General features: G+C 62.3%; 1 protein-coding gene across 1 annotated transcript; it reads left to right on the top strand.

The window, feature by feature from the left end:
* Window positions 1-22048, top strand: EDEM1 (ER degradation enhancing alpha-mannosidase like protein 1). The gene is made up of 12 exons (XM_008157326.3): window positions 1-616; window positions 7220-7292; window positions 10475-10578; window positions 11831-12002; window positions 13057-13240; window positions 14053-14227; window positions 16617-16737; window positions 17134-17304; window positions 17753-17826; window positions 18824-18920; window positions 20525-20725; window positions 21802-22048. Exons 1-12 carry the CDS (start codon window positions 105-107, stop codon window positions 21889-21891), a joined length of 1974 nt encoding a protein of 657 aa, XP_008155548.2. The 5' UTR covers window positions 1-104; the 3' UTR covers window positions 21892-22048.
* Window positions 22049-22677: the final 629 nt, after the last annotated feature.

Below are 22677 nucleotides of genomic sequence, written 5' to 3'. Positions count from 1 at the left end.
GGGAAGCGAGCGGGGCGGCGGGCAGCACGGGTGCGGCGGCGGCGGCGGCGGCGGCGGCGGAGGGCCCCGCGCGCTGGGAGGATGCCCGCGGCGCCCGCGCGACCATGCAATGGCGAGCGCTCGTCCTGGGGCTGCTGCTCCTGCGGCTCGGCCTCCACGGCGCGCTGTGGCTCGTCTTCGGGCTGGGGCCCAGCATGGGCTTCTACCAGCGCTTCCCGCTCAGCTTCGGCTTCCAGCGCCTGATGGGCCCCGACGGCCCCGCGCCCACCGCCCCGGGACCTGCTGACCAGCCCGGGGCTCCGGCGGGGCCGTCGTGGCTGCAGCCGCCGGGACCCGGGGCGGCGGCGGCGGGGCGGCGGCGGGCTCCGCGGCGGCCCCGGCCGGGCGTGTGCGGCCCGGCGCACTGGGGCGACGTGCTGGGCGGCCGGGGCCGCGGCCCGGACGAGTACGAGCGGCGCTACAGCGGCGCCTTCCCCCCGCAGCTGCGCGCCCAGATGCGCGACCTGGCGCGGGGCATGTTCGTCTTCGGCTACGACAACTACATGGCGCACGCCTTCCCGCAGGACGAGCTCAACCCCATCGACTGCGGGGGCCGCGGGCCGGACCGCGGGGACCCGTGAGTACCCCTCCGCCTTCCGGGGCCCCGGGGATGCCTGGGCGCTGAGGATCCCGGGCCGGCGCCCCGCCTCTCGGGCCGACCCCCTGGAGGCCGCCTTGACTTGGGGTGCGGGATGGGCCGGGCCCGGAAGTGAAGAGCTCCGGGGCAGCTGTCCGGCGCAGGCTCTCTGACAGATGGGGAGACTGAGGCTCGGGGCCCCGGGGGGCAGTGGCGGTGCCAAGCGGTGACTAGGGGGCTCTGGACGCCCGTCTCCGCCTCCTCCGTCAGATGAGCGCCCAGGAACGTGAAATCCCCTTAAAGGCAGTTTGAAAACAAGCGTGTACCTCTCAGCCCGGCTTTTCTGTTAAAAATGTGAAGACCCAGGAGTTGGCCCGGAAAGGACTTCTCTGGAGCCCCCAGGGCGCTGAGGCAGAGCGGGGCCACCCCTTTCTCCCTAATGACGGGTGCTTCCTGGGCTGAGGCTGTAGGCGGCCCAGACTTGGGGTCCTGGTGCTCGGGTGAGACTCCTTGGCGGCCGAGTTGACTGTCCCCTAAATTCCCCCGCCGGTGGCAGGGCTGTGGGGGAGGTGGGCCAGCCTTGTGTGTGCAGGCTGAGCTCCAGGGGTCACTGCCGCTGACCTCAGAGTCCAGGAGTCCAGCACACCCAGGAAGGGCCTCCTGGCCGGAGGGAGGGGCGTGCCCCTCGCTGACCCGTCCGGCCTGATGGGTGACCGCCTCCCTCCGGGTCCCGGTCCTCTCCCTGAGGTGGGAGGGAGCGGTGGGCTGCTGTCCCTGGGACCGCGCCCTGTGGTGCCGCTGGACGTGGGGCCCGGGTGGGAAGCAGCAGAGCCGGGTCCTTAGGGCTGAAAGGGAAGTCCAGACAGGACGGGGCTGGAAGAGGTTTTAAAATGGTTTGTTTGTCTGCACATGCGCGCCCTGAATTGGCAGTTGGAGAGCATGGTTTTCAGTGAAACAAGGTCACCTCCCAGGTGCACTTCAAAAGACGGGGCCCTCCTAACCTGGAGGGAACCGAGGAGCTATTTTCCTCGCTTTCCTGTCAGTCTTATACATATAAATGTCTCTCTCTCTCTCTCTCTCTCTCTCTCTCTCTCTCTTAGAAAAAGTTTTATTAAATTTTGGAAGAAAGTTGCTGGGTCTTTGCCGATGGTGGGAGTTCATGGTTGTCTTGCTTGACGGTCCTGGACTTTATGCCCATGTGCTTTCTTCTGGTCTTAACGTTTCGAGAAACGTTAAAATTGGAAAACAGAAAGCCTAAAAGCTCTCCAGGTATTGTTCATTGCTCTTTCACGCCAGCTCCTGCCCTCACACTTACGGAGCGGACATCAGCGTGTGGGGAGCATGTACGTCCCCACTACAGCTCCTGGGATCCCAGGAGGGGCGAGAGCCCGTCCAGGAAGTGCCCCGCTGTGTCTCTCCGCTGCTTTCTCCAGTTCCAGAGACAGCGGGGCACTTCCTGGCCGGGCTCTCGCCACCCAGGTCCTCATTACGGTTCCGGTTCCCTCGGGCCCACCCCGCACAGGCCCCGCTGTCTTCCCAAGTTTCCCTGCGCGGGGTGGGCCCGAGGGAACTGTAATGAGGACCTGGGTGGATCACGCCGTCAGCTGGGACTCTGGTGGTCAGGGAGCGAGTGGGTGCCAGCTTTGTGGGTCTTCATGAACCTTAGGGACCCCCTGGAGACCTGGACCCCGCTCCAGCGAGGGGAGGCGGCCAGGGATTGGCCTGCTGGTCCCACGGTGGTTGTGGGTGGCTGGCGCAGGCCTCGGTTTCGGGGCGAAGTCTGCTGGCCAGGGTTTCGGTTTGAGTGCGCAGGGACAGTGTGGGGACCTTGAGGTCGGGTTGCTTGGGACACGTATGCTGTTGGCAGGAGGGTGGCGTTTGGTAGGGGTGTCGTTGGTAAAGGAGGTGAGAGCCTGGGTGCTGTGGCCGGAGGAGACCCTCACGCTGGACCCTCCGAAGAGGGCACAGAGCCCTCTGCTCCCGCCCCTTCCTTTCCTTAGCTCCTCCCTCCCGGGCGTTAGTACTTCCCGGAAAACTGTAGAGCCTGAGCTTTGTCCTTGTGGCTCCAAAATAATAGGGCACATCCACACCCCAGACAAGCACCCTGTAATGCAAACCTGTCGGGCAGTTTAAAATCACACGTATTCCGGTGACTGTTCTCGGGGGTATCTTAGGGTTCATTTTGAAGCTACTGCGTGGCACAGCTGTCAGAGTCAGACGTAAAACGTCCAGAAACAAAACCTCGGCCCTGAACATGTGTTTCTTTTATTTTTCAGTTCCATTTTTTCCAGGCTTATCTGGCCATCTCGTTTGACTCGGGGCGGGGCGAGCAGTTAACTCGGAGTCGGTAAAACCTGAACTCTAAAAATAGCAGGTCTCTCTGTCCGGCCGCAGATTGCTATGCAAAGCCGGTTCCTCTCAGTCCCCCATGCGGGGCAGAGCTTCCAACTCAGAGTTTCTTCCTTCCTTCTTTCTTTAACCCTCACCCGAGGATATGTTTCCATTGATTTTTAGGGAGAGTGGAAGAGAGAGGGAAAGACAGAGAGAAATATCGATGTGAGAGAAACGCATCAATCGGTTGCCTCCTGCGTGAGCCCCGACCAGGGTCGGATGCGGGGAGCAGCCTGAAACTGAGGTACATGCCCTTGACCGGAATTGAACCCGGGACCCTTCGGGTCCACAGGCCAACGCTCTACCCACTGAGCCAAACCGGCTAGGGCCAAACTCAGAGTTTCTTCCAGTCCTTTGGATATTATTTTCTTGCATCCTGTGAACAACCATAGTCCGAGTCTTGGGCACATGACCCTTCTCTGCTTTCTCCCAACCCTATTGCTATTCACACAAAAAAAGCAAGTCTTAAATTAACAAACCCCCACACCGGCTCGTTCCTAGGCCCCCTGGCTTCGCGTGGCCTCGTCTTCATTCCTCGTTCTTTCTAAGATCCTGTCCTCCCCGGGGTCAGGGCCAAGTCCTTCTGTGATGCCGCCAACCTGTTTGAAGGTGACTTTCCCTGACCGACTCGTTCGCCTTCCTCCCCCTTCGCCTGTCCCCCCGCATGACCGAGCCCTTGAACACCTGTGCCCTCTGCCTGCACAGCACCAGGCAGGTTCCTGGAGTATGTGGGACGTTTGTTTCATACGTGGATGTGAGTCTGTTCCATCTCCTCTGTTTGGGGGCGATAAGAACCTTAAACATTCGCCGTGGGGGGAGGGCACCACGGGGAGAGTTGGATTCTGCGTCGCTGCGTTCGCCAGCCAGTTCGGTGGGAACAGTGTGCCGCCAGCCCAGCCTGGCGCTGAGGATGGAGCTCTGGGCGTGAGGCACTTAGCCGAATCGAGTCAGCCTGGCCACGGGTCAGGAGCATCTACAGAGAACAAATCCGAGGGCTTACCGACACCGTGGTTTGGCATAAACGGACTCTCGATAATTGGTGGTTTAGGCCAAGAGGGTTTTTTGGTTAATCCTCATCCAAGGCTATTTTCTCACTGATTCTTTTTTCCCCCAGAGTGGAAGGGAAAGAGGGAAGGAGAGAGAGAGAGAGAGAGAAAAAAACACACATCGATGTGAGAGAGACACATGGATTGGTTGCCTGCCGCAGGCACCCCGACCAGGGTCGTGCCCTTGACTGAAAATCGAACCCAAGACCCTTCTGTGCTCGGGCCGTCGCTCTAACCACTGAGCGGCCCAGAGGGGTGTGCAGCCTGCTTTTTTCTTCATTCCCTCCCCGTTGTTCTTTTTCCTTTCCCGGCACATTTTAAAAGCGTGGACAGCAGTTCGATCGAAAAGAATTCAAAGTCGGAAGGCACACCTTCGATCTCTGAGTGACTGTCTGACTGAGGGGGAGGAGGGCCGCCCGGTCATTGCGAGCACGTGCACGTGTTTTCACCGTGACACGTGTCATTGTTCATTGGAGTGACAGCTGGGACATCGGGTCGAAAAGTATTCTAAGACTGGGTCCGGCCCTCACTGGTGTGGCTCAGTGGGTAGAGCGTTGGCCTGTGGACTGAAGGGTCCCAGGTTCGATTCCGGTCAAGGGCATGTACCTTGGTTACGGGCACATCCCCAGTAGGGGGTGTGCAGGAGGCAGCTGATTGACGTTTCTCTCTCATCGATGTTTCTAACTCTATCCCTCTCCCTTCCTCTCTGTAAAAAATCAATAAAATAATAAAATAAAAAATAAATAAAGACTGGGTCCAGCCCTAGCTGGTTTGGCTCAGCGGATAGAGCATCGGCCTGTAGACTGAAAGGTCCCAGGTTCGATTCTGGTCAAGGGCACATGCCCGGGTTGTGGGCTGGATCCCCAGTGGGGGGTGTGCAGGAGGCAGCCGATCAATGATTCTCTCATCATTGATGTTTCTATCTCTCTCTCCCTCTCCCTTCATCTCTGAAATCAATAAAATAAATGAACTGGGCCCGTTTCAGTTGTAGCCTGGGAGGAGAGGCACAGTCAGACCTGGGAAGGTGGGCAGTGATGGGCATGGGGGACCTTCCACGCTGTGCAGGTGGCGAGGGAGGTCCGTAGGACTCGCTAGCTGGATGCCAGGTGGAGAGGGACCGTGTCTGAGGGGGTGGGTGGCTGGAGGCCTCTCGGTTTCCGAGCAGCAGAGCCGTGTAGTTCAGCCTGGGGTTGGCGGGCGGCGCCTGAGCACGTCCCTGCCTACCTTGACCTCCACCCTTGCACACGTGTGCCTCTCGGCAGGCGTGCCCTCAGGGGGCCTGCTGTAACCCCGGCTCCCGTCTGCGGAGGACCGTCTGCGATCCCGGGCGTTTAGAGAGAGTGGACCAGCAGAAGCAGGCAGCAGCGGCTCCTGGTTCCTCGGCCGTGGGCGTCTGGCTCGTGGCTTGTGCGGGGCGAGTCGGCCGGTGCCTAGACAGCCTTCCGCACAAGCTCGTTTTTGACGACGGGCCCAGCCCTGGCCGGGCGGCTCAGGTGGTGGAGCATCGTCCTGTGCACTGAAGGGTTGAGGGTTCGATTCCCAGTCAGGGCACATACCTGGGTTACAGGTTCGATCCCCTGTAGGGGTTTGTACAGGAGGCAACCAGTCAATGTTTCTCTCTCTCCCTTTCTCTCTCAAATCAATGAAAACATGGCCTTGGGTGAGGGTTTAAATAAGTAAAGAGATAAGTAGGTGGGTAGACAGATACAAGACATGGACCTGGAGTGTTTTTTTGTTTGTTTTTAATATATTTTATTGATTTTCTTACAGAGAGGAAGGGAGAGGGATAGAGAGAAACATCGATCAGCTGCCTCCTGCACACCCCCTATTGGGGATGTGCCCGCAACCAAGGCACATGCCCTTGACCGGAACCGAACCCAGGACCCTTTAGTCCTCAGGCCGACGCTCTATCCACTGAGCCAGACGGGTTGGGCGGGCCTGAGGATTTGCTGTGCAGCCTGTCCCAGGTTAAGTGGCCTGACAGGTCCAGCACAGCAGCGGGGCCTCAGAAGACCGGAGGGCGTGGTGAGCGCCCTCCTGCTTCCGGCCAGGCCCGTCGCGTGTCCCAGGAGTAGGGACCGTGGTCGGGGGTTGAGGGGAGACGCCAGGACACCAGTGACGATGGAACTGGACTCTCCCTTTGGTCCTTAAACCGTCGCTGGATTTCCCCCCGACTTCCATCCTTTCGCGCTTCTGTGGCTCCTCTCTGGGTTGTGGGATGGGACAGGGCATCCCTGAGCCCAGACCTGGTCGAGCTGCGCTGAGGCTCACCGTTCCCCCTCCCTGCCCTCTGGGCCCACGCACTGCTGTCCGTGCCGGAGTCTGTTAGGCAGAACTGCCCTCGTGCCCGGACGCTGGGTCTCCAGGTTATTTCAGAAAGGGGAGCGGTGCCAGGCCGGCGTGGCTCCGTGGCTGAGCGTCAACCTAGGAACCAGGAGGTCACGGTTCGATTCCCGGTCAGGGCACATGACTGGGTTGCGGGCTCAGTCCCCAGTGGGGGGCGTGCAGGAGGCAGCTGATCAGTGACTCTCTCATCATTGATGTTCTCTCTCTCTCTCCCTTCCTCTCTGAAGTCAATAAAAAAATATTTTTTTTAAAAAACAGAGAGAGCGGAGCGGTGTTGGTGGGGGCAGTGTCCTGGTCGTGTCACAGCCATTCTCCGCCTCCACGGGGGCGGTGGGGCTTTGGGGTGAGTGTGAGGGAAACACGGCATGAAGTTCATTTATTCCCCGAGGCCAGGACGGTGAGATGCTGAGGCTGCGCTGGAGGGCTGGCTCCTCTGGGTGTGGCCGGCTGGAGGGGCTGACTTCCCAGCTGGCGGATTGGGGGCAGGGCTCCCCCTCTCTGCTCCGAAGGATCTAAAGTCAGAGCTGCTGGAAGCTGAACGGAGCGAGCGCTTAGGGCCATGAAATGGCATCCGAGATGGCAGGACTCGGCACTGCCCCTGCCCCTGCCTCCGCCGGGGTCTCCCTCCGCGGTAGTGCCCGCGTCTGGCTGTTCTGGGGCGCCCACCTGTGAGGCAGCCAGGCCTCCGCGCTGCCCCGCCCTGAGGAGTCCCGGATGGAGGAGCGTGGCCAGCAGGGCTCGGGGCTGACGGGTGCTGTTTCCGGTCCTTCCTCCTCTAACACCAGCGCCTTTGTTTCCTTTTCCTTCGTTTCTTTTTCAGCTCCAACCTGAACATCAATGACGTCCTGGGCAATTACTCACTGACACTTGTGGACGCGCTGGACACGCTGGCGGTAAGTCCTCAGCCTCGCTGTTCTTTTCATTAATCCAGAGGTTTGGGGGGTCATTACCCTAGCTCCCCGCAAGGACCGGAATTCCAGGAAACCTGATACTCAAAATATATATTTTTAGCTTTCATAACTGTTGTTTCTTTCTTTTTTTATTTTTTATTTCAGAGAAGAAGGGAGGGAGAGATAGAAACTTCAATGAGAAGAGAGAATCATTGATCAGCTGCCTCCTGCACGCCCCCTACTGGGGATCGAGCCCGCAAGCCGGGCATGTGCCCTGACTGGGAATTGAACCGTGACCTCCTGGTTCATAGGTCGGTGCTCAACCACTGAGCCACGCCGGCCAGGCCTTAACTGTTGTTTCTTTTCGTGGCCTTGACGCCCAGAGCAAGAAAAGTATTGCTGGTGAAATGAGGGAAAATGTGATGATTTGGGGAAACCTATTTTTCTCCCAGTTTTGCACTATTTTATTGCCTCAGAGAATCAAAAGAGCATTTCATTAGCGCCACAGTGACCGTAACCTTCACGGCAGGAAATGGAGGTTTCAGAAGGAAAAGACGCGAGCTGAGGGTCGGTCGGTCCCCTGACCCCGTGCGGCCCTGAGCCCAGGCCTCTGCCACGGCCTGTCCTCGCGGCCCGGGCTCTGGACAGACCCACAGGCTCCCCTCGGTGCTGCCTGTGCCCCCCATTGACTGGGGAACAGGAGGCCTTGGACCGGCTGCAGAGCAGGTGGCGGCCGTGGCTCTGTGGCAGGTGCGCAGTGCCAGGCCTCGCGGCCTCTGCCACCTGGTGCGGCTCCCAGGGGCGGCTCCGGTCTCAGCCTGCGTGTCCAGCTAGTCTTCGCCCTTGGCACATTCCTACTGTGGTCTAAGCTTGTGGGCGGCTACAGCGGGGGAGTGAGTTGTGCAATGCTGGCGAGGTTTGCATCAGCGCCGGCCAGCACGCTGCTCGCAGGGGAGGTGCCAGAACAGGGCAGGAGCTGGAGAGCTCATGTGCATTCCACTGGGCCCCGTCTAATGGGGCAGCCGGGGTGGAGCTGCCAGGCTGGGGTTGCCAAGCACTTGTCTCCCAGGATCTCCTCCTGCATCTCTGACTCCACCCCCTCGTCCGCCATCCCAACCCGATGTGCCCAGACCAGTCCGTTTGGCCCCCGGAGGACTGACCTGTCGGGGGACTGACCTGTCGGGGGACTGACCTGTCGGGGGACTGACCTGTCTGAGGACTGACCTGTCTGAGGACTGACCTGTCAGAGGACTGACCTGTCGGAGGACTGACCTGTCAGAGGACTGACCTGTCGGGGGACTGACCTGTCGGGGGACTGACCTGTCGGAGGACTGACCTGTCGGGGGACTGACCTGTCGGGGGACTGACCTATCGGGGGACTGACCTGTCGGAGGACTGACCTGTCGGGGGACTGACCTGTCAGAGGACTGACCTGTCGGGGGACTGACCTGTCGGGGGACTGACCTGTCGGAGGACTGACCTGTCAGAGGACTGACCTGTCGGGGGACTGACCTGTCGGGGGACTGACCTGTCTGAGGACTGACCTGTCGGGGGACTGACCTGTCGGGGGACTGACCTGTGGAAGATGGCAGCTGACTCAGCCACAAGTGCTGCTTAATGTCCCAGGACTCCGGCACAGCCGTGAGAGCCCTGCCCGCGCCCTGCGTGCCTCCTGTCCCCCGGCCGCGCTCCTGGCGTTCAGGCCTCCTTGTCACCCACCGCACTCCCCGCCTCTAGAGCAGGGTGTGTGCAAAGTGACTTTCTCCGGCGCCAGCGTGTCCCAGCACGGACCCCAAGGGCATCTGAAAGGAGGAGTCTGTCCCCAGGGAACTGGCAGAAGTCCGCACGTCTGGCATCTCGGAGGCTCTGACAAGCCCCGGTACGGACACCTGTCTGCCTCCCGTCCAGACCGGCCCGGGGGAGGGCCTCGGACCTGCTGGCTGACCTGACTGCGTGGCCAGTCACTGTGGCCACTTCCTTCTTCGCCTTCCTCTCGACCTGAGGCCAGACCGGCCGCTGCAGCTGCCCACGGGCAGAGGTGCTGCCCTCCATCTGGAAGGAAACAGACCCCTGTGGTTTCCGCTGCACAACATCCGGCCTTCGTTGGGCTCGCGCGTCTGTTGAGGTTTCCCGTCCTCCGGGAGCATGTCAGATGGGCCCTGGGAGGCCGTCCCCCGGCCCGGCGGCCGGCGGCAGCCGCAGCGCCATGGCGCCGTCTCTTACAAAGAGAGCTTGCAGGCCGGAGCCGAGCCGCCTGCACACGCTCTGCCTGCGGCGGGGAGCGGGACAGCGAGGGGCCGAGGTCCGCAGACCAGGGAGCTCGGGAATAAGGCACACCGGGGAGAACTGTGTCTCAGAGGTGGTTTGTTTTTCCTTGTTTTGTGTGTGTGTGTCCTTATGATGTCATCACAGTTCCAGGATTGTCATAACAATTTTTTAATATATTTTTATTGATTTCAGAGAAGGGAGAGAGAAACATCAATGATGAGAGAATCATTGATCCGCTGCCTCCTGCACACCCCCTTCTGGGGAATCAAGCCCGAAACCCAGGCTTGTGCCCTGGACTAGAATCTAACCCGGGACCCTTCAGTCTGCTCTCTCCACTGAGCCAAACCGGCCAGGGCTGTCATAAACTGTTGAACAGCATGAAGGCATTTCATTTCCGATGAATCTAAAAGGTGTTGTGCGCAGTTTGCACTTCACACGGAGAGAGCAGCCTGGTGTGACGTCATGCCCACGCATCCAATAGGGATCATGGTTCTAGGCCCTTTTGTAAAAATTGGTTTTTATTGATTAGAGAGAAAGGGGAAGGGAGAGGGATAGAGAGATAGAGAGATGGAAACATCGATGGGCTGCCTCTGCACGCCCCCTACTGGGGATCGAGCCCCCCACCCGGGCATGTGCCCTGACCTGGAATCAACCAGCGACCTCTTGGTTCATGGATGGAGCTCAACCACTGAGCCCCGCCCGCCGGGCTGGGGTGTGTTTAAAGGGACCGAGCTGATTGTCTCTTGTGTTTTGTTTGTTTTCAACGTCCCTGGACTTGTGCTTTGCTCCTAAAGATAATACTTCTATTTCTCCGCGCGGAAACAACTGGGCCACAAGCCACCGCCGCTCCCAGGTGCTGGGTCTCCTGGGAGCTGGCCCCGCCCCTGGGTCCTTCAGCCCCGCCCCCTCTGTTACAGATCATGGGAAACGCATCCGAGTTCCAGAAGGCGGTCAAGTTGGTGATCAACACGGTGTCGTTTGACAAAGATTCCACCGTGCAGGTCTTCGAGGCCACGATCAGGTGAGGCGGGACCCGAAATGCTGGCGGGCGGGCGCCTCTGTGGGAGAGACGCTCCCGGGAGGTCCTCCGGCCACGAGGTCGAGGCAGAGGCCACGGGGGCCGCGGGCGCCCGGCCCTGTTACCCCTTCACTCTGACGTCTCCCAGTCCTTGCACTTCAGACTGACCGGAAAGACGCGCTGTGGCGGAGGTGGGAGGGGGAGTCCCTCCTGCGGGTCTGGGCTCGTGTCCCTCCTTCGCGGTGTCCTGGGAACCCCTGGGAATTTCTGAAGGAAATGAGCGCCCCGTCTCCGCCGCCGCCACAGGGAGGACCACTGCTCACCGCCCGGTGTGGCTCCTCCTGGCGTGTGCCGCTGACGTGGCCCGCGTTCCGTGCCCCGTGTGGTATCTTGCCTGTTTAGCTCGATATATTGTGACTGTCTTTCTGTCATTTAAACTTTTTTTAAAATATATTTTTGTTGATTTCAGAGAGAAAGGGAGAGGGAGAGAGAGAGACATCAATGAGGAGAGAGGATCATGGATCGGCTGCCTCCTGCACGCCCCACACTGGGGATCGAGCCCACAACCTGGGCCTGTGCCCTGACCAGAAACCGAACTGTGACCTCCTGTTCATAGGTGCATGCTCAGCCACTGAGCCACGCCAGCCAGGCTCATTTAAACTTTTTGAAATTTGTATTACTGCATAGTATTCCAGAGGTCACATTGAAGTTAGGAAAGCGTTCATTCTGGAAAGCAGTGGCTTTTCGGGGACACGGCCCTCAGCTGGGGCTCCCCTGCGAGTAGGTCTCCTCCTTCCTCGCCTCCATGAAGAGGCTGGAGAATACTCCTCCGTTGCTCGGCGCCAGAACAAAAGATTTCGTCTGTGCTGTGTTGCCGGTTCTGTTTCTTAGAAGCCACGTGTTCCCCCGAGTGAGGGAAGCCAGCCATGTCTTAGCATAAAGGTCGTGTTGGCCTGAGAGCGATTCGAGCCCCCCCCCACCCCCCGGCCCGCTGAGGCAGTGAGATGACAGACCTCGGCTGTTACTTCCCGTGGCCTCATCCCCGGCCCCCCCCCCCGATGAGTGCCCGTTACTTCCTGTCAGTAAAAGTGGTGACTAAGAGCCGGCGGTGCTTCCCGGCTGGGGAGCCCCTCAGGAGGCCCCAGGCCCGCCCCCCGAGCGCCGGCAGAGTTCGGGTCGCTCGGTCTCTCGAACGGGATTGTGCGCGTTCACAGTGAGTGCGATTCTGCCGTTTCTGTGTCCCTCCTGCCACCAGGGTCCTGGGCAGCCTCCTGTCCGCCCACAGGATCATCACGGACTCCAAGCAGCCCTTCGGCGACATGACCATTAAGGACTACGACAACGAGCTGCTGCACATGGCTCACGACCTGGCCGTGCGGCTCCTGCCCGCCTTCGAAAACACCAAGACGGGCATCCCCTATCCCCGGGTAGGCAGCTGGCTCTCGCCCGTCTCCCTGAATGGAAATCTCTGTTGAGCAACATATTTCGGGGGGAGACAGGCTGATACACAAGGGACAGCTGTGTCTTTGAGAGAGTCTGGCCCTCCATACGATGCAGACGTTTTTCCATTCTTCCGGCATTTGCTGAGCACCTACTGCGTGCCGGGCACACAGCGCATACCTCCGCAATCTCCTCCTCAGGACAGAGCTGTGTGCCCGGCTCAGCATCGCCCTCCACGGGCGGGGTATCCCCCGTGGGTGTGTCTTCGTTTCCCCGGGGCACATCTCCCGAGACCCCCCGTGGCTGTAGGAGCTGGGACTGTCGTGTGACTGCTCCCCTGGCTGCTTCCCGTGGAGCCCGCACACACAGCACACACAGCACGTTTGCTGCTGGTTTAAATGCCAGCCCTGGAGTGAGAGTCCGTCCCTGCGGGTCTGATTCGCCGAGTCCAGGACTCCCCTGGGACTTGAGTCAGCCGCTTGGACCCCGGCAGAGAGTGGCCAGGCCCGGCGCCGCGGTGACGGTGACGGAGCGGCTGTCCCGCCTCGCTGGGCCTCCTTTCTCTCCCGGTCTGAGCAGGAGGGAGCTCCGGGAGCGCCCCCAAACATGTGGCTGCACACGCCTCGTCTCCCGGGCCAGCCTCCCCTTGGTGTCTGCAGCTCCCGAGCTCGTCCCGGCCAGGCGGGAGGCGGGAGGCGGGAGGCGGCGAGCTGACTCCCCGCAACTCAGTCTAGGGGCGGGGCCTCGCCTGCCGGCCCTGCGGGTTCCTTGAGTTTGGCCAGAAGCCCTTCCCCCTTTTTTTGAAAGACTTTTCTTGATTTCAGAGAGAAAGGCAGAGGGAGAGAGAGACAGAAACATCAATGATGAGAGAGAATCACCGGCCGGCCGCCCCCTGCACTCCCCACACCAGGAATTGAGTCTGCAACCCGGGCACGTGCCCTGACCAGGAATCGAACCGGGACCTCTCGGTTCATAGGTCGTTGCTCATCCACTGAGCCACGTCACCCGGGCACCACGAACCTCTGTCTCTCCCGTCCCCAGGTGAACCTAAAGACGGGGGTGCCCCCCGACAGCAATAACGAGACGTGCACGGCCGGCGCCGGGTCCCTGCTGGTGGAGTTCGGGATGCTGAGCCGGCTGCTGGGGGACTCCACCTTCGAGTGGGTGGCCCGCCGCGCGGTGAAGGCCCTGTGGAGCCTCCGGAGCAGCGGCACGGGGCTGCTAGGTGTGCGCGCCTCCTCCAGCCACGGGACTGCACCTGGGCCCCCATCCCTTCCCCTCCTCCAGCCACGGGACTGCCCACCTGGGCCCCCATCCCTTCCCCTCCTCCAGCCACGGGACTGCCCACCTGGCCCCCCATCCCTTCCCCTCCTCCAGCCACGGGACTGCCCACCTGGGCCCCCATCCCTTCCCCTCCTCCTCCTCCAGCCACGGGACTGCCCACCTGGGCCCCCATCCCTTCCCCTCCTCCAGCCACGGGACTGCCCACCTGGGCCCCATCCTTCCCCTCCTCCAGCCACGGGACTGCGCCTGGGCCCCCATCCCTTCCCCTCCTCCTCCTCCAGCCACGGGACTGCCCACCTGGGCCCTGTCTCTCCCCTCCTCCTCCAGCCACGGGACTGCGCCTGGGCCCCCATCCCTTCCCCTCCTCCTCCTCCAGCCACGGGACTGCCCACCTGGCCCCGTCCTGCCCCTTCTCTGGGCGCTCCCTCCTCTCCTCCCGGAACCACTGAATCTGAAAAGTGAGCACTCGGCGATCGGCCCTCGGTGTCTGCCCCGCCCAGTGTCCTCCGGGGACTTGGCTTAGAGGGCGGTTGTGAGGTTCGATGGGAAAAGCAAAAGGACACCCGTTTCCCTTTCGCATTCAGTGTTTCCTCCGTGTTTGCTTCAGGGTCAGGCTCCTGCTGCCGAGCTGCCTTGGGGGCCCAGCTCCCCGTCCTTGTGCCCGGGGTGCTCGGGGCAGGGGCCCAGGAAGGGGCTGCCCCACGCCCCTGCCCCCGACAGCGGGAGCCTGACCCACTCCGTCCGTGTCCGCAGGCAACGTCGTCAACATTCAGACGGGCCACTGGGTGGGGAAGCAGAGCGGCCTGGGCGCCGGGCTGGACTCCTTCTACGAGTACCTCCTCAAGGCCTACATCCTCTTCGGCGAGAAGGAGGACCTGGACATGTTCAACGCCGCCTACCACAGCATCCAGAGCTACCTGCGCCGGGGGTACGTCCGGGCGCCCGCCGCTTGGGCGCCAGCCCGCTGCCTCGCACTCCCGCCGCCTCGCGCTCCCGCCGCCTGTCCCTCGTCGGGGGGTGAAGAGGTGCATTGGCCGCCTCCTGCTACATCGCAGGCCCCCAAAACTCCGTGCTCAGAGCCGCAGCCCACCTCTCACGGGGCTGTCCCGGCTGTTGGCGGGGCTGCGCCTTGTCGAGGCCGGTCAAGCCGCACAGTCCACTTCCGGTGCACACGGTGGCCAGAGCCGCTGGCTGGCGGCTGGGGTCTCGGCAACTCAGGCCTCTTGTAGGCGGCTCCTGGCAGCTTCCCTCGGAGAGAGACCATGTGCTTCCGTGACCCGTTCTCAGTGACAGACCGGCGCTGCCGGCGTCTGACCGCACAGCCGACGGGCCGGGGCCGGACCACCAGGGCGGCAGCCGTCGTGCGGGGCGGTCACTGAGTCCCTGTGGACCTTGACCCTCAGAGAGCTGCTAGGGTTGGCCTTCCCCTGCCGAGAGCCAGGGCGTGGCCCAGCCCGCCCTCTGCCGGTTTAAACCGCCTTGTCCGCGCCTCTCAGCTGTGCATCCCGGCGGCGGCTGCCCTGGCGGCTCCCCTGACGTCACTGATGTCTCTCGCTCGGGGCTTCCTGCCTGGACCCGTCCCCCAGGGACGGGTTAGTGCCGTTCCGCTAACAGGCTGTTTGGCCAGAGCTCGGCCACTTTCACTTTTGGGGGAGGGGCAGTTTTTCCTGATTCTTAGGGAGGAAGGGAGAAAACATCGGTGTGAGAGAGAGACACCCACCAGTTGCCTCTTGCATGTGCCCCAACTGGGAATCGAACCCGCAACCTCCCAGTACATGGAACGCTGCTCCGACCCACTGAGCCCCTCCGGCCGGGCACCCCTTTACCTTTTAAAGCCCCAAGTGGACTGAGGAGCCGGCCCTAGGGCAGCTGGCTCGGAGGCGTGCCTGCAGCCGTGGCGTGGGGCCTGGTCGGGAGAGACGCCGTTTTTATGCCAAAGTAGCCAGGCCTCCCACACAGGTCAAACCCCACGCAGACCTGCTGTGCGCCCCGTGCCCTGCGTGGCCCGTCCTTACGCTGAAGGTCCCAGTGCTTCCTGCAGAGGGTGAGCCGGGGCCGCTCCGGGCTGAGTTCCGACTTTATGCGCATTCAGGTGCTACCTGTGCAGGCGCCAGGATCGCGGGAGAGGCGGTCTGTCTGCAGAGCCTTAAAGAAGGGGTAGGCCCTGGCTGGTTTGGCTCAGTGGATGGAGCGTCGGCCTGCAGACTGAAGGGTCCCGGGTTCAGTTCCGGTCAAGGGCATGTACCTTGGTTGCGGGCACATCCCCAGTAGGGAGTGTGCAGGAGGCAGCTGATCGATGTTTCTCTCTCATCAGTGTTTCTAACTCTATCCCTCTCCCTTCCTCTCTGTAAAAAATCAATAAAATATATTTAAAAAGAAAAAAGGGGGGTAGGATGTATTTGATGACTTATTTAAAAAATATATTTTTATTGATTTCAGAGAGGAAGGGAGAGGAGAGAGAGAGAGATAGAAACATCAATGATGAGAGAGAACCATGGATCGACTGTCTCCTGCACGCCACTCATTGGGGATCGAGCCCGCAACCTGGGCACGTGCCCTTGACGGGAATCAAACCCGGGACCCTTCAGTCCGCAGGCCGACGCTCTGTCCACTGAGCCACACCAGCTAGGGCTTGAGGACTTCTTTATATGATACAGTCGTGCATTTCACGGGCTGCTCGGCCACAGAGGCACGTGTCCTCGGGAGGAGTTGGGGAGGAAGGCGCGGAGCCTGCGGCCACCGTGGCCCAGACCGACAGCAGGAGGCATCTCCCAGGCCGATGTCCACCGAGGCCAGAGAGCAGACTCACAGGGACTGAGGTCAGGGCTCAGCTTGTTACAATGACGTGCATTTGCCTGGAAGACCAATGCTGAAAGCCCGTTTTTTGTGTTGGTTTTTTTAAACATATTTTTATTGATTTCAGAGAGAAAAAGGGAGAGGGAGAGAGAGAGAAACATCAGTGATGAGAGAGAATCATTGTTCGGCTGCCTCCTGCATGCCCCCTACTGGGGATCAAGCCCCCGCAACCCGGGCATGTGCCCTGGACCGGAATCGAACCTGGGACCTTTCAGTCCGCAGGCCGACACTCTATCCACTGAGCCAGACCAGCCAGGGCTGAAAGCCAGTTTTTAGCATTTTTGTACAAATGACCAAAGCCACTGAGTTGGCCAGGAAAAGGTGAGATAAATAAAATTCTAAAAAAAGGGGGGGGTAGGAGGAAGGCTCATGCTGACGCCATGGAAGCGGAACTCCGGGGCCACAGGGGGACGAGCCCGGCCTGTCACCATCCTCTCTCACCTGCGCTCTGCTCGCCGCAGCCGGGAAGCCTGCAACGAGGGCGAAGGGGACCCCCCGCTGTACGTCAACGTGGACATGTTCAGCGGGCGGCTGATGAACACGTGGATGGACTCGCTGCAGGCCTTCTTCCCGGGGCTGCAGGTACGCCGTCCCCCCGACACGCACGCTGGGGCGCCGGCCCGCCCTCCTACGGCCGCTCCGGCTCCTCTGGATTCGGGAGGGCAATGGCAGGACGTGGCTCAGTGGTCCTGTTGGTGGAGTTAGTTCCAGAAGGTTGGACGGGGCCACAGATAAGGGGAAGCCGTGCCGAAGCGTGGCCCGGGGCCGGGTTAGGGTGTCCCCGCGGCTGTCTTGTCTGATCACAGCGAAGCCCTGGCGGTGCCGTGCCCGTCCTCCTGGCACTGATGCCCCGGGAGGCCTCTCCTGCTCTGGGTGCTACTTTGGGCTTGTCTCCAGCCCAGGGCGGGTATGGGTGTGGGGGAGGGGAAGCCAGAGCCGTGGGCCAGCGTCCTAGCCCGGCGGCCGGTGCCTCCGCAGGTCCTGATCGGAGACGTGGAAGATGCCATCTGCCTGCACGCCTTCTACTACGCCATCTGGAAGCGCTACGGGGCGCTCCCCGAGCGGTACAACTGGCAGCTGCAGGCCCCCGACGTCTTCTTCTACCCGCTGCGGCCCGAGCTGGTGGAGTCCACCTACCTCCTCTACCAGGTGCGGTCTGGCCCGCGCGGCGGGTTTCGGCGCCGGGCAGCTGGGGCCTGGGGGCCTGGTTCTCGGGGAACCCCTGCTGGTTGGTGTGGGCTCTCGTTTCCTGGTCGTTCTGACAGTGACCTGCCCCGGCGTCACTGTCAGCGTCACGCGTGGTTCCACGGGCGGGGACGGCCTGCAGACTCGATCGCCGGCCTGGTCGGGGCAGGGTGGGAGGGAGACAACCAGTCCAGGTGTCTCTCATTTCGGTGTGGCCCGGCCGTGGGAGCTGACGTGAGCTGACACTTAGCCCTGGACGCTGTGACCCTCAGCGGCGGGGCCCTGTGCCCTCCTCTGGCCGTGACTCCTCACCCAGACACCGGCAGCCCGCGACGCTCGCTGAGGGCCGGTGATGCGCACTGCGGCCCGTCCCCGCCCCGCCCCGCCGGCTCACGCGCTCTCTCCTCTCCAGGCGACCAAGAACCCCTTCTACCTCCACGTGGGCATGGACATCCTGCAGAGTCTGGAAAAGTACACGAAAGTCAAGTCAGTTTTCCCAGTTCCTCCTCCCGCTGTTGGAATCGGGTTCGCGGGGAGCTGCTCCGGGGACGGGGTTCTCGCATGGTCACGTGGCGGGCGGCTCCCTCGTCTTGATTTGCAGGGAAGTTGCTTCCTTTCTGTGTCAGCGCCTGTCCCTTCTCGGCGGGTGGGGGTGCTGGCAGACTGTGGGACCGTATTCTTCCCAAGTAACTCTTTCCCGGTTCACACGTAAAGCACACACGGTACTGTGCTGGGCTGCCACGTGCAGAGAGCAGCACAGTCTTTACGTCTGTGTGCTCATCGTTCGTATGTATTCATATGTAACGTGTGTGCATGCATGTATTGTATAAAAAAAGCTATTTCAGTTTTGTGACCTGCTTTTTTACCGAGCAGTGGGTCCTGAGTATTTTTTATAAACTGCCGTCTTAGACTTTCCAAATGATACATCAGGTCTATAAATATTAGGATGGAAAACGTTAATCAGTCCTGAATTCGTCCCAGTCATTTCTCGATGTCACGTATGCTCTCAGCAAACCTGCCAGCACCTGCCCCCGCCGCCCCCCCGCAACCTGGCGATTCAGCCGCCAAATCCATTTGTGTGTTTTTTAATACATTTTATGGATTTTTTACAGAGAGGAAGGGAGAGGGATAGAGAGTTAGAAACATCGATGAGAGAGAAACATCGATCAGCTGCCTCCTGCACACCCACTACTGGGGATGTGCCCGCAACCAAGGTGCATGCCCTTGGCCGGAATCGAACCCGGGACCCTTCAGTCCGCAGACCGACGCGCTATCCACTGAGCCACACCGGTCAGGGCCGCCAGATCCGTTGTTAAACGAATGTGCAGACCGGCTCGGCTAAGGCGGACAGCGCTGAAACCGGCGTCACCTGTTTGCCGTGGGCGTTTGCTGGCGGGGCTAGTTATTCCGTGACGACGCCCGCTCCGCTGCGTGGTGAGCACGCGCCTCGAGGGAGCAGGCGGGCTGACCGGCTGCTTTGCAGGTGCGGGTACGCCACGCTGCACCACGTCATCGACAAGTCCAAGGAGGACCGGATGGAGAGCTTCTTCCTCAGCGAGACCTGCAAGTACCTGTACCTGGTACGTGCTGGGCCCCGGGCGCGGCAGTCAGCTCGGGCCGGGCCACACGGTGTCGCCCGTGCCCACGGGCCCTGCTCCGCGTGAGCCAGTGCGCCGGCCCAGGACACGAGCACAGAGGCAGACCCGGGACGGCAGTCTCCCCGCGGCTCCTAGCCGTGCGTGGCGGGGGCACGTCCGGTAGACGGAGATGTGAGATCGCAAGGTGTGCGAAGGGGGGTGACGGTCCGCGGGGACCCACGTCTGTGGGGTCGGAGGCTTCCCCGAGGAGAGCGCGGGGGCTGTGGGGCTGGCCTCTGACGGTGTGACCGTGGCCACAGGCACATGCTCATGTGTGTGCAGACCGAGGGCCGCACTGGAGGAACCGCGGGAGCGCTCACTGTGCAGTGTGCGTACACGCGGGTGACCCGCCTGGCTCTCGGGGTGACGGGCGGGGCTGCGCTCGGACCCCGTCCTGGCTCCTTCCCCCGTGCTCTTCCCATGTTACACGCTGCCATGTGCACGTGTGGTTTGTATGCACATGCGTGTGTGTGTGCGCCTGTGCGTGGAGCCGCTGCGCTCAGCGTGGCTGCCCACAAGGACACGCCCTCAGGCCCAGGGGCGGGGTGTCCTGGTGGGGGCAGCGAGGAGGCGGAGATGCCGAGAAGGCTGTGTCCTGCGCGGCGGCCCCCGGCGGGGCTGCGTCACGGGCCCCTGTTGGCCCGGCCCTGCTGACTCAGGGTCTTTGGAGGGAGCTCGGGGTCTGGTGGCTGGGACGGGACAAGCGGGTTTGGGAGGTGCTGGTCCCACGCTTCGGCTCCTGGCGTCACTGTCCACAGGAGACAGCAGAGGGCGCCCTCGTCTCCCCGTGGGAGGACGGCTCTCCTGCCCCCAGCCCCTGTGCCCACGTCCCCCCAGCGCAGCCGGGCCTGGCTGCACCCCATGGCAGCCGCGCTGGGGGGGCGCTCGCAGGGCGTCTGGAGCGAGCGAAGGAGGCCCCTGGTCTGGGCGCGAGGACCCTGGGTCGGGGAGGAAGCTGGGCCGACCCTGTCCCGCTCGCTGGGTCTCGTTTGTCCTCATCTGTAACCTCGGTGACGGCAAGGCGTCTCCCACCTGAGATTCTAAGTGGCCGCTCCCCCACCGGCCCCCATCCCGGCCGGGCCTTCCTGGCGCTCCCGCCCCTCTCCCCCGAGCACAGCCTGCGGGAGGGACCGCCCTGGGCCATGTGCACAGCGCCGGCCGGTGCTGACACCGGAACGAGCAGGTGGCCCACGTGCCGGGGATGCCGAGATGGACAAAACCTGCCCCCCCCCGCCCCCGCGTCTGCCATGTGAGGGGTGCAGACGGTTCTGGGGCTCCAGCCCGAGAACTGGGGAGCACATGGGCTCATCCCGGGGTTCCGCAGACGGCCCAGGTTTGGGCCTTCGTCCCTGGCCTTGGGACTCTCTAGCCGGGGGTCGGGGGACGTCTGGGGTGAAGCCGAAGTGGGGCCTCAGACCCGCGGCCGGGCTGGGACCGCGGACGCCTTCCCAGACGCGGGTCCCTGGAGAGCGGGGCAGGCAGCTCCCCGGGGCCGGGCGCACCTGGGCCCACCTGCCGGCGTCCGATGGCGTCTCCTCTCCCGCCAGCTGTTCGATGAGGAGAACCCGGTGCACAAGGCCGGCACCAGGTACATGTTCACCACCGAGGGCCACGTGGTGTCGGTGGACCGGCACCTGCGGGAGGCGCCGTGGAAGGAGTTCTTCCCGGACGAGCACGGGCGCGCAGCCGGGACGGCGCTGCACCGGCCGGCGGCTCCCCACCTGGAAGTCTTCAACTCCAGCTCCAACGTGAGTTGCTTTTCGGGGGTCGCTTTGGTGTGGACGGAGAGAAGACGCCCCTGATTGACGGCTCAGACGGGTTGCCTGCGTTTCACAGAGGCCGTTACAGGTGCCGTCAGGGCGTGGGAGCCGCGGAGCGGTGGCCAGTCACTCCCGGCCGAGGGGTCGATGGGCAGACGCTCATGTGATAGACCTCATTCTGTCACACAGCGCTGGGGGTGGGGGCCGATCGAGGGGCCCCGGTTCCAGATAGGACATGGCTGGTGGGGAGACCGGCTCCTCCCCAGGATGAGGAGAGTCCCCGTGGGGGCGTGTTCCTCGGGGTGGTGCTTCCAGACAACACGTTTGGTCCTGAACTCGCTCTCCGAGGGGGAAGAGGCCTCCAGTTACCCACAGAGACGCACGCGTGCGCGGTCAGGTTCTGGCGGAGGACGAGAGGACCCGTAAACCAGAGGAGCCGCAGGATTCCCAAAGAGCATGTTCTCTGCAGACCTGGGTGGGGTGGGACCCGGGTGCCGCTCGGAGTCCCGGCCACTGCGCCCGTGCGTGGACGTCAGCCTCCCGGGTCCCCGCTGTGCCCCTGGGAGGCGAGGACGCTCCACCACCCGTGCTCCCAGCGGGGCGCCCGCTCCTCCAGGGACGGTGGCCATGTCTGGAGCGTCCCGGTTGTCACCTCCGGGGGTGGGGCCGGGTCATCTCGTGGCAGAGGCCAGGGATGCTGCTCGCACCCTGCCTCACCCGGGACACGCGGCCCGTCTGCAGTGCCCGGCCGAGTGGCCAGTCGGCTCCTCCAGCCCCATTTCCTGAGGCTCCGCACACGGAGGGTCTTTAATACTTTTTTGTTGATGTCAGAGAGGGAGGGAGAGGGAGAGAGACGGAAACATCGGTGATGAGAGAGAATCATGGATAGCCTTTCTCCTGCACCCCCCTTACTGGAGATCAAGCCCCTAACCCGGGCATGAGCCCTGACCTGGAATTGAACTGTGACCTCCTGGTTCATAGGTCGATGCTCAACCACTGAGCCACACTGGCCGGGTCAACACACGGATCTTTAACTCGAAATTCCCATGGTCCCATTTCTCTAGTGCAACCGCGTCCCCGACGAGCGGAGGTACTCGCTGCCCCTGAAGAGCGTCTACATGCGCCAGATTGACCAGATGGTCGGCCTGATCTGACCCGCGCTGCTCTGTGGGCCACGCCCGGCCCCGCGTGAGGTGGAGGCCGGGGTCTGGCCGACCGCGCGCCGCCGGAATCTGGCGGCTCCTCGCCCACATCCAGTGGCGTCCTGCTTCCCTTAGTGTTTCTCTGTTCAATAAATGCCCTGTTTTCTTACGGGTGTGATGTGAGGTGAGAAGGTCCGCTGGAGTCGGCCTCGGAGGACCTGCCGATGCCACTCAGCACCGTGGACGGATCTTCGTGGCTCGGACGGCGGGACCAGCGTCTCCTCCCCTCGCCGGGACGCAGTGTCGCCGCCTCCGTCAGCGCCTGTGGATGGAATCCGCGCCGAGGGCCTGCGGTCCCGGGGCCTCCCAGCTTACTGCCTTTTGTCGTCCTTTCTCTCTCGTCGGATAACTGGGCTCTCGCGGTGCCGCCCGTGACTTTGGGTCACGGGGGGAGAAGCCGTCCAGCCACCTGTTTGCGCCCCCGGAGCCTTCGCCGTGTTGCCGGTTCTGCGCCGACGAGTCGCGGTCCGGTGCGGCCATCGCACCGAGAGCTTAGCAGGGGGACCCCCGGATGTGTCTTCCCTTCACTGGGACTTGCCTGAGGGGCTGCGTAGCTCCAGAACCAGGTGCCTTTCGGGGAGAGAAACGCCTGAGCCCGCCTGTGCTGCCGCCTGCCGCGTGGCCACGGACCCAGGATGCTCAGCTCTGCCCGCGCTCGTTTCTGTTTCCCGTGTCTCGTGCCAAGTGACAGGGCGGGAGGTGCCCGGCCCCGCTCTGGAGCGACGCTCCCGGCCGAGC

The sequence above is a fragment of the Eptesicus fuscus genome, chromosome 18 (assembly GCF_027574615.1).
Source record: "Eptesicus fuscus isolate TK198812 chromosome 18, DD_ASM_mEF_20220401, whole genome shotgun sequence".
NCBI lineage: Eukaryota > Metazoa > Chordata > Mammalia > Chiroptera > Vespertilionidae > Eptesicus > Eptesicus fuscus.
This window is presented reverse-complemented; position numbering and strand designations above follow the sequence as displayed.

Excerpts from the sequence above, each read along its gene's own strand:
- EDEM1 (XM_008157326.3), top strand. The coding sequence starts at position 105 with ATGCAATGGCGAGCGCTCGTCCTGGGGCTGCTGCTCCTGCGGCTCGGC. Across the intron at positions 617-7,219 it reads GGGCCGGACCGCGGGGACCC|CTCCAACCTGAACATCAATG; the intron begins GTGAGTACCCCT and ends TTTCTTTTTCAG. Across the intron at positions 13,241-14,052 it reads CAGCGGCACGGGGCTGCTAG|GCAACGTCGTCAACATTCAG; the intron begins GTGTGCGCGCCT and ends CCGTGTCCGCAG.